This window comes from Cyanistes caeruleus, chromosome 25 (genome assembly GCF_971803275.1).
Source record: "Cyanistes caeruleus chromosome 25, bCyaCae1.hap1.1, whole genome shotgun sequence".
Classification (NCBI taxonomy): domain Eukaryota; kingdom Metazoa; phylum Chordata; class Aves; order Passeriformes; family Paridae; genus Cyanistes; species Cyanistes caeruleus.
Genome location: NC_141725.1, coordinates 5,290,293 through 5,300,631, shown reverse-complemented (window position 1 = coordinate 5,300,631; position 10,339 = coordinate 5,290,293). Strand labels below are relative to the sequence as shown.

The window sequence follows — 10,339 nt, the reverse complement described above, 5'->3', positions numbered from 1 at the left end:
GAACTCAGAACCAAGTGAGGGGATCCCAAAACCCCCCAAGAACCCCAAGAGACCCCAAAACCCAAGCGAAGAGACCCCAAAAAACTGGTGGGGAGGTGAGGGAGGGGTCACTCTGTGCTCCGGGTTTATTGGTGGGTACAAAGCTTCACAGTTTGGATTCGCCATCAGGAATTGGGGTGGGGGTGGGAACAACCCCCCCAAACCCCCCCCTCCGCCCCCCCACCCCCCCTAAAAAGCCGCTCCGGGTGGGTTTGGGGTTATTCGGCGCCGTCGATGTGCAGGGGGGCTCGGGGGGGCCCCGGCCGGGGGGCACAGGGGTGCCCGTTGAGCTGGGCGGGCGCTGCCGGGCTCTTTTTGGGGAGCAGGGGACAGGCGGCCCCCCCGGGACAGGCGCGTTTGGGGCTCGGCGCCGGCCGCTGCATCTTGTGCTCCAGCAGCATGTGGTTCTGGGGGGGCAGCCCCAGACAGGCCCTGCGGGCACACACGGGGGTCAGGGGGGCACCCCAGGGATGGGGGGCACCGAGAGCCGGGGGATGGGGGGAATGGGGTGGGTGTTGGGGGCACTGGGGTGAACTGGGGGGGCTCTGGAGTGTGGGACCAGCTGGAATGGGGCACTGGGAACGGGGACCCACTGGTGCTCAGATCCATGAGCTTTGGGCACTGGGACCCGCTGGAGCTGGGCACCCCGGGCTCTGGGAACCCCAAACTTTGGGACCTGCTGGAGCTGGGCACCCCAAGTTTTGGGAGCCACTGGAACTGGGCACCCCAGGCTTTGGTTACTGGGAGCCACTGGGGCAGGGCCCCCCGGGCACTGGGCACCGGGGGCTGTGTGTTGGGGCACCCCAGGCACTGGGACCTTGCTCCCCTGGGGCACCCCATGACTGGGAAATGGGGACCCTCAGTCCGGGCCACCTCCAGGGGCACTGGGACGTACTGGAACCCACTGGTGCCACTGGGACCCACCCACCCTCACCGGGCACCCCAGGATTTGGGCTCCAGGACCCCCTGGGTTTGGACACCCCACGGTGGGCACCGGGACCCCCCTGGCACCCTGGGTATCCCACACTGGGACCCCCTGCAAGCCTTTGGGTGCCACCGTGGGCACGGGGGTGGTGGCCCTTGGTGGCGGCGAGGCCGGACCCCCCTCCCCGGGTACCTCAGGATGTTCTCGATGCAGCTGCGCTGGCGGAAGAGCGCGTTGACCACGGGGGTGCCCTCGGGAACCAGCGGGGCCTTGCAGAGGAAGGCGAGGATGGACAGGACGCTGTGGAAGCCCTGGAATTCGGGGTCGGCCTCGGTGCAGAAGGTGATGCGCTGGCACAGCTCCGTCAGGATGGCCAGGTCCAGGATGATGGGGCTGGCCAGCAGCGAGTCCTGCGGGCAACCAGGGGTTCAGGAGCCACCCCGGCACCGAGGGGACACCCCGGGGACAGCCCGCTGGCCCCGCACGCACCTCGCAGGTGTTGTGGATGACGATGGTGTTGGTGCCGCCCATCATGATCTCGGACGTGTACTCGTCCAGCGCCCGCTTGCTGTCCCCCACATAGGGCACGTACTTGATCACCACCTGCCAAAGCCACGGCCCCGTCACCCCCGCTGTCACCTGCGGGTGTGACCCCACCCCGCGGCCCCCAACTCACGCAGTGGTCGGGCTTGTCCTGGGGGCCGTAGAGGATGGGGTTGGCCTGGACCGTGTCGTCCACCACGTTGCTCTTGGAGATCTCCTTGGAGCGGAACTGCTGCGGCGCCGACAGGTTCTTGCCGTCGTTGTTCCCCAGGTGGTTGTAGCTCACGATGGACTTGGTCTGGCCAGGGGGACACGGGTGGGTCACCCCCTGTCCCCTGCGGGTGGGAACACCCCCCCAGCCCGAGCCCCCCACGTACCTTGAGCCCTGCGCCCACCAGGAAATCCACCAGCACCGACTTGAGCTTGGTCTGCCCCGACTTGAAGTCGTCTCCGCCGATGAAGACGCGGCGCTGCGCGGCCAATTCCACCGCGCCGGGCACGAAGGTGTTCTGGGGGGAGCCGTTGATGTAGGCGCAGCCCTCCAGGATGCTGGCCACGGCGAACAGCGTGGACGGGGACACCTCCAGGCCTCGCTGCGGGGACACGGGGCCAGCTCAGCGCCACCGCGGCCCTGGGGTCACCCTCCCACGCCCCTCGCCCGGCCCCTGACCTCGATGGCCCTCAGCAGGTTGTCGGCGGTGTCGTTGAGCCCCGGCACGATGTCACAGAATCTCTCCGTGTTGGCCGTCCACAGGACGATGACTTTGTCCACCCCGCTGCTCTCCTTGAAGTCTCGGATGTCCCTGCGGATCTGCTCCACCTGGGACGCGGCCGAGGACGCGTCAGCTCGGTGACACCGCCCCCCGTGGCCCCTGTCCCCTGCCCTGTCCCCTGCCCTGTCCCCTCCTGCCCGGACCTGCTCGGCCATGGAGCCTCGCAGGACGTTGTCCGCCCGCTCCTCCTGGTTGGCGGCGATGAATTCGGGGATGTAGATGGAAGCTCGGGGCTTCATCTTCTCCATGTGGGGCCAGAGCTGCTCCTGCAGCGGCCACTCCAGCACCTCCGCCCGCCTCATGGCCTCCGCCAGGTTCAGCGAGGAGATGTCCCAGCCTGGGGGACACGGGGTGACCCAAGCGCTCGGGGTGCCCCGCGCCGCTCTGGGGTCCCCCCCGTGTCCCACCTACCGTCGAAGACGATGTCGTTGGGGTGCACCATGGGCAGCAGGTCCCGGAAGGGCACGTAGACATCACCGGAGGGGCCGGTGCCCAGGCACACGGTGGAGGCTTGGAGCAGGGAGCCGTAGTAATTGGCTTTCTGGGATGGGACAGGCAAGGATGGCAGGGGGAGGAGGGGTCCCAGCACCCCAAAAGTGGGGGGCTGGGGGCTGCAGAGCCCCTGCACAGGGGCAGGGAGGAGATTGGGGTGCAGGACACCAGTGCAGCTGAGCTTGGTGTCCCCATCCCTGTGGGACGACCTCAGGTACCCCCGTTGGGATGTGGCACTTGCAGGGGTCACACTGAGGACATTCCCCCCCCCGCTGGGGTCACTCTGGGGACACCCCCCCTCTTCACTGGGGTCACACTGGGGACATCCCCCCCCCGCTGGGGTCACTCTGGGGACACACCTCGTGCAGGGACCCTGCTGGTGACACCCACCTCGCTGGGATCACACTGGGGACACCCCCCCTCTTCACTGGGGTCACACTGGGGACATCCCCCTTGCTGGGCAATTTCTGGGGACACCCACCCTGCTGGGGTGACGCTGGGGACACCCCTCTCACCGCGGTCACACTGGGGACACCCTCCTTGCTGGGGACACTGGGGACACCCCTCTCACCGCGGTCCCACTGGGGACACCCTCCTTTTTAGGGACACCCTCCTTTTTGGGGACACCCTCCTTTTAGGGGACACCCACCTTGCGCCCCGTCTTGGTCATCCAGGACAGCCCCAGCCTGTTGGCCAGCACTGCCGCTGTCACCGTGGTGCCGTTGTTGCCCCCCCAGCCCACCAGCATCACCCCCAGGCGCGGCACCTGCCGGCCCGTGCGGAAGGTGAAGCGGGTGGAGCACGGCCGCACCTGGGGACAGAGACAGGGGACAGCTGGGGACAGCTGGGGACAGCGGGGACGAGCGGTGCCCCCCCGAGCCCCCCGGAGCCCCTGCCCACCTTGGTGACGCCGTTCTCCTTGCAGACGTGCACGGTGCTGTAGGTGTACCTGGCCTCGATGAAGTCCTTGCTGTAGGTGACGTTGGGGCTCTCCACGAGGAACGGCTCTGCCATTGTTCCTGGAGCTGCAATAGGAGGAAATGGGTGTCAGCTCCGCTGGCCTGGCACGCCGGGCCACCCCCCCGGCCCTCCCCGGGCCCTCCGCCCAGCTGGGACGTGGCTGTGCCGCCCGTGGGGACATTGGCTCCCTGCCCTTCCCCAGCGTGCTGGTGGCACTGGGACGGTCACTGCAGCCCCTGGCGCGGGGAGCGGGGGGGGTTTGGGGGGGACAGCCGCACCCCAGGAGCTCACGGAGGGCCCAGAGAGCCGAGGGGTGCACGGTGCGCAGGGACTGTCCCCGGTGTCCCCTCCCCGGGGGTGGCACAGGGGTGTCCCTGCACGCCGGGGGGGGCTGGGGGGATGCGGGGGACGTGGGAACCTCCCTCGATCCCCGCGGGTGACAGAGGTCGCTTCCAGGTAACGTGGGGACAGCTCTGTACCCTGGGGTGGCGCACAGGGGACACGGGGACCAGGGGTGTCCCTGCTCCTCGGGGTGTCAGATCCGCAGGGGACATGGGGACAGAGGCTGTCCCAGCTCCCAGGCACGCAGAGAATTTGGTGATCGGGGCGGTCCCTACACCCTGGGGTGACAGAAGGGACAGGGGACATGGAGACTGGGGCTGTTCCCACTCCCGGAGCTGTCCCAGGGGACATCGCGACCGAGGCTGTCCCAGCTCCCAGGGGTGGCAGAGGGGACACGGGGACAGGGGCTGTCCCTATCCAGGGGAAAGGGGATTTGGGGACAGCGCGTGTCCCAGCAGCCCGGGATGGCGGGGGCCGAGAGCTGACCCCGCCGAGGGCACGGGGGGACACGGATCCCAAAGCCGAACCTCTCCGGGGTCAGTCCCGCCCCGCCGGGCACTCACCGGGCCGGGCCGCGCCGGGCGCGCAGGAGCCGGAGCCGGTGCCTGTGTTTGTATCGGTGCCGGTGCCCGGTGCCAGCGGCTGTGCCCGGTGCCCGCTGTCCGGTGGCGGTTCCCTGTGCCCGGTGTTCGGTGCCCAGCGCCGACAGCCGGTGCCCGGTGTTCAGTGCCCGATGTTCGGTGCCCGGTGTCAGTGCCCGGTGTCGGTGCCCGGTGTCAGTGCCCGGTGTTCGGTGCCCGGTGTTCGGTGCCCGGTGGCGGTGCCCGGTGTTCGGTGCCCGGTGTTCGGTGCCCGGTGGCGGTGCCCGGTGGCGGTGCCCGGTGTCGGTGCCCGGTGTTCGGTGCCCGATGTCGGTGCCCGGTGTCGGTGCCCGGTGTTCCGTGTCCGGTGCTGCCCCGCGGGGACGATGCGATCGCGCTGCGGCCGCCCCGGCTCCCGCCGCTTAATCGGCTCCGCGGCCCCGCCTCGCCTCCGCCCCCGCCCGGCCCCGCCCCCCCGCACGTGCCCACCGGCACCGGCAGCCCCGGACCCCCCCGGACCCCCCCGGACCCCCCCGGACCCCCCCCGGACCCCCCCGGACCCCCGGTCCCGGGGCACGTGCGGGGCTCCCCGGGCCACGCCGGCCGCTCGTACCGGGGGTGGCGGGAGGTGACGGGCGGGAGGGGGAAGCGGCCGCTGACCCGGGAAGGGGAAGTGTCGCCGGGGCCGGTCCCGGCCCGGGACCGGGGGTCCCGCCGCCGCCTTCCGGCCATTGACAGCCCCGGGCCGGCGGCTTCCTGCGCCCGGGACCCGCGGGCGCCTTCCCACGGCGCCGCTCCCCCGGGGCTGCCGGCCGGGCACCGGCACCGGCACCGGCACCGGCACCGGCACCGCGCAGCCCCTGTCATCCTGCTGCTGCCCCCGGCCTGGGCGCCCCAAAAGTCATGGAGCCCCCGGCACGGACACCCCGAAGGTCACGGCACCCCACAGCCCCCGCCATGGACACCCCGGAGCTGCCCCAAAAGTCACGGCTCGCCCGAGCCCCCGGACCGGAGCCCCGGAGCTCCCGGGGCGCACAGCCCGGTCCCCGCGGGCGCTGCCGGGGGGCACCGGCCCCCGTGTGAGGCCGCACCCCCCGTGTGGGCCCGGGGAGCGCAGAGAAAGGGGTCGTGGCCGCCCCCCCGCTGGCGGCCCCCGGGGTCCCGCTGCCTTTCAATGGCCCGCCCCGCTTCAAAGGGGCCCCCGGAGCCGGAGCAACGCCCCGGCCCCCTCCCCACCCTCGCTCCCCGCAGACACGGCGAGGACAGCTCTGCCCTCCTCCGCCACCCACCCCGCTCCTCGGGGCTCGCTGCCATCGCCACCCAGCCTCCGGCACGCAGCGGGACGGGACCCACCGGGACCGACCCCGGAGGGCACCTGCGGCCGGGCGGCCGCGGGGAGAGGCGGCGGTGGAGGGCACGGCGGTGCCGGGGGCCCGTGTCCGGCCCCTTGGCCATGGAGGAACAATGATCCCTTGGTGCCGGGCTGGAGGACAAAACGAGCCCCGCGCTGGAATGCCAGTGCCTCAGCAAATTATTGAAACAAAAATAACATTTCTTTGTACAATAATCCTGGGGCGGGGAGGGTCCGGGCAGCGCTGCCAGGGGCCCAGAACTGGTATTTTTCCACTGCTTTTCCTCTTTTTTTTTTTTTTTCTTCTTCCCTTATTTTTTTACTCTTTTTTTTTTTTTTTTTTTTTTTTTTTTCTCGCCCCCCTCCCATAACTCCCACCATTGTTCCTTCCCCCACTCCCTTCCCACTCCTCCCACGCTCGGCACCGCATGAGCGGGGCTCCCTTGTTCCCGCTCGCCCAACGCGTCCATGGGCCGGGAGCCCGGGCCGGCCGCCCAGTGCCTTCGCTCCCCAGCTGCCGGGGGCTGGCCGGGGGCCAGCGGAGCCGTAGCGGAGCCATAGCGACCGGCCCCGCTCCCCCAGCAATGGTGCCCACCCCCCGCTTCCAGCAGACCCCCCGCTCCAAGCCCGGGATGGGGATCCAGGCCACGCAGCCCCCCCCGGGGGGCTCCCAAATTCCGCAGCGCTTCATTCTGAGCAGGTTCAGCCGGAGATGCTGCGAGGGCTGGGGAAGGGCTCGGCTGGGGGTGGGGGGGGTCCTGCCTCTGTCTCCCCCCACATCCCCGCCAGCCCCACATTTGTGCCTCAGCGTTCCCTTGCCACGTTTTCCTCCCTCCGCAGTTGGGTTTTTTCCCCTGGTGTAACACAATCCCAGGCCCTTCATTATCCCCGCTGGCAGCTCCTCATCCTCCTCCCTCCTCATCCTCCTCCCTCTCCCTGGGCCATCGCCGGCCGGGCGCTGCGGGCCCAGGGTCGGGCCCACGCCTGCCAGGGAGGGAGCGGAGGGGGATTTCGGGGGTCGTGCCCGGCGCTGGAGGTGCAGCAGCTGCTCCGGGAGAGGGACCAGAGCCATCGGACCGTGGCGAGGACAAATTATTCTAATGAGCTTCCTCCTGTAAACGAGCCACGAGCGGCGAAAGGTGCCCAGGGGGAAAAAACCCACGGCGGGGAAAAATCCACAGAGGAAAACACCCATGGAGGGGAAAAAAAAAAATACCCAACAGGGTTAAAAACCCACGGGGAGAAAACCCCACAGCGCTGTCACCGCGTTTCCAGCATCCCTGAGAGCCGGCCAGGGCCTTCCCACGCCTGCGTGACCCCAAATTAGGGGCGGTTTGCGCAAGATGCGGTGCAAAGCGACTTTTCCCGAGCGTGACCTGAGTTATCGGTGAATTATCGGAGCGCGGGGCTCCTCCGGAGCTCGCTTTGGGCGGCCGGGAGGAGCCGGGGATGCTCCCGGAGCGGCGCTCCCGGCTCCCGGCGGGGCCGATAAGGAGGCGGCGGCGGCGGCGGAGCCCGGCTGGCTCTGGCACAGCAAACGCAGCCAGTAAATTTCCACTGGGGCAGCTCCGAGTTAATGAGCTCAATGCGTGACCCCGGGCAGAGCCGGAGCTGCCAGCGGTTGGGAGGAATTCCCCAGGAAAGCTGGGAGGGGATGGGGACCCTTCCTGTGCGAGCGTCCCCGCGGGGCAGGAGCCGGCCTTGGAGCTCGCAGAGGGTGGGAAGCGGGCCTGGGGTGCAGAGCTTGGCTCAGAAGCCACCTCTGGAACTAAAACTGGAGGATTTGGGGATTTGCAGGAGCCTGGGCTCAGCTCTTGCTCTGTCCCCCTGTGCAGGTGCTGCCGTGTCAGCTACAAGGACAATGACACCTTTTAAAAAATAAACCAAGACTCTGCAAAAACGTCATTTGACCCTTGGATTATTGTCACCTTCTCCCTAGCTTGCTGTTTTGGAGGGACAATCCCGAACCCAGGACTCAAGCCAAGCTGGTTCTGGACACAGGGAGTGCAGCACCTGTGGCCTCCAGCCCCGAGTTTGTCACCCTCTGCTCCAGGAGGGAGGCAGCAGGAACAGAGCAGCGATTCCGAGGCCATTCCACTCCTGAGTGGTTTTATCCATGATTTTATTTTGCCTGCTGCACGCAGCCCCAGGGATGCTGCTGAAGGCAGCCCCAGCCCGGCTGCATCCCGAGCTTTTTTGGGATGGTTCAGCCAGGTGGGAGGAGGTGGGAGCTCATCCCCAGCTCCAGCAGCACCGCCGGGCTGAGCCTCACACTCCCGCAGCAGAGCATCCCTGAGCCTCCAGCAGCATCCAGAGCCTCTTCCAGAGCCGCTTTTCCTCCAAAATCCCGGCGGGGGCTGCAGTGGGAAGCCCCCAGCTGGTGCCAGGGCTGGGGGCCGAGCCCAGCGCGGCGTTCCAAGGAGCTGGCCCGCTGCAAACACCTCTCCCCTCTCCCTTTTCTCACCTACTCCCTGCTCTGACACTTCAGCTCACTCCAGTGACCCGCTTCCTTCCCGTTTCCTGCTTCCAAGCTCCACGCCAGCCATTTATCACCTTTCCCTTTTGAGTTTCCTTGCAGGGAGAAGCATTGAAAAGAAATCCACAACCTTATTGTCTGCTTGTTTTCCAATACAGTGAATTTATTATATGTTGCAAAATCAGCATTCAGCTTTTTTAGTGTACAAAAAAAGGACACTAGCTCTTAAGAAAAAAGATTAGGAAAGCTGAAGACTATGCTGCCTTGAAATTGTAACATTTTGGCAAAGTGAAAAGCTCTTTTGTAAACTCCAACTCCATGGCTCAATATAGTTTTTTTATCCACAGTACAATATTACAAAGTAAAACACAGTATCAATAAGTTAAGATCATACTTAATCACCTAGAACTGGTTTCTATTAACCCAAAAAGCACAAAATTTTGCCTAAGCTTCGTCGTCTCTAAAAAGAAAAAAAAAAAAGAAAAAAAAAGAAAAAAAAAAAGAAAAATAAAAAGGCAGATTCGACTACAATTCTTTAACACAGTCCAAAAGAAAAGTGAAGCAGGAAGTTGGTGGATGCTAATTGGGTCTCACAGTTTGGATAATTCATTAAATATTTTCAGGGTTTTTTTTTTATATTCAAATTTTTTAGAAGTTCCAGAATATACATGTAAATGTACACAATACATCTTTGTATACAACTCTGTTTGCAAAAATATCTTATAGCAGATGTATAAAGATTGAGATCCATCTCTATCCCCCCCTCCCCAAGCAACAACAACAACAACAAAAAAGAAAAAAAACAACAAACACCCCTCCTTGTAAAATATTAAGGATCAGGAGAAGTGTTTCCATGGAAGAATTTACTCATCCTGGGTTTGTAGCTGCTGCCTCTTCTGCCATCCCGAGTTCCGCCTCCTCCGCAGCCGGAACGAAGCCCCAGCACCGGGGAAATTCAGTTTTTGCAGCCCAGAGTGGTGGAGCTGGGCAGGTGCTGGGCTGTGCAGCGACGAGCCCGGAGCGGGGCTGAGGATTTGGGACATCCCAGCTTCTCCTCGTCCCCTCCCGGATCCCCAGGGCTCCCCCCGCGCGCGATTCCCGGCAGGAACCCCACGGAGCCCCACCAAGTTCTCCAGACAGAAACTCCCAGCATTTTCCAGAAGCACCAGAGGCAGGTGGCGAGCTCGGGGTTGGATCTGGGGAAGGGAGGGACAGGAGCAAAGCGTTCCTGACCCCCGGGGTTCCCAGCAGGAATGCCCTGGGGGGGTTCTGGGGTGCTCCCCCTGCGCTCCTTGGGCACAGAATCTCTTCCCACCCTCCTTCTCCAGGGGTTTGGGGCTGAGCACCAGTGGGAGACTGGTGGAATTCCAGTGGCGTCCCCAGGGCCACCGTGTCCCTCTGGCTGCCACCTTTCCCTGGGAGAAGGGGACGGTCAAGCCCTGGATGCACAGGGAGAGACCTCAGAATAAAGTGACAAAGCAAAAAGCAGTGGCCCTGGCTGTGTGACAACAATGAAATTATAATAATAAAAATAATAATTATTAATCGTTTTATCTCCTATTTTTTAATACAGCAGATGGACCCACGATTCGTTTGGGGCAGGGGGAAAAAAAAACAAAAAACCAAAAAACCTCCAAGTTACTCCTTGTTTGAAGAAGTGTTTCCCTCCTTAACTCTGCCATTCCTCTCCTTCAAAGGGTGAAAGGCTCTTCAGTGCAACCTCCAAGGGAAGGAGACTCCACAGGGAAGGAATCCTTTACTTTGAGATAAACGGAAGCGGGAAGAAGTCAAATCCCACAGGCTGGCAGGATTAAAAAGGGGAGAGGGGAGAGAAAGAAAGGAACAGCAGAGTTAAAG

General features: G+C 64.5%; 1 protein-coding gene across 1 annotated transcript; it reads right to left on the bottom strand.

Moving 5' to 3' along the window:
• Positions 1 to 107: 107 nt before the first annotated feature.
• Positions 108 to 5,124, bottom strand: ISYNA1 (inositol-3-phosphate synthase 1). The gene is made up of 11 exons (XM_086863103.1): positions 4,638 to 5,124; positions 3,673 to 3,797; positions 3,422 to 3,583; positions 2,692 to 2,821; positions 2,424 to 2,617; positions 2,178 to 2,327; positions 1,885 to 2,100; positions 1,641 to 1,805; positions 1,454 to 1,567; positions 1,157 to 1,374; positions 108 to 471 (listed from the first exon to the last, which is right to left on the bottom strand). Exons 2-11 carry the CDS (start codon positions 3,784 to 3,786, stop codon positions 258 to 260), a joined length of 1,677 nt encoding a protein of 558 aa, XP_086719229.1. The 5' UTR covers positions 3,787 to 3,797; positions 4,638 to 5,124; the 3' UTR covers positions 108 to 257.
• Positions 5,125 to 10,339: the final 5,215 nt, after the last annotated feature.

Excerpts from the sequence above, each read along its gene's own strand:
- ISYNA1 (XM_086863103.1), bottom strand. The coding sequence starts at position 3,786 with ATGGCAGAGCCGTTCCTCGTGGAGAGCCCCAACGTCACCTACAGCAAG. Across the intron at positions 3,584-3,672 it reads AGGAGAACGGCGTCACCAAG|GTGCGGCCGTGCTCCACCCG; the intron begins GTGGGCAGGGGC and ends CTCTGTCCCCAG. Across the intron at positions 2,822-3,421 it reads TGACCAAGACGGGGCGCAAG|AAAGCCAATTACTACGGCTC; the intron begins GTGGGTGTCCCC and ends GTCCCATCCCAG.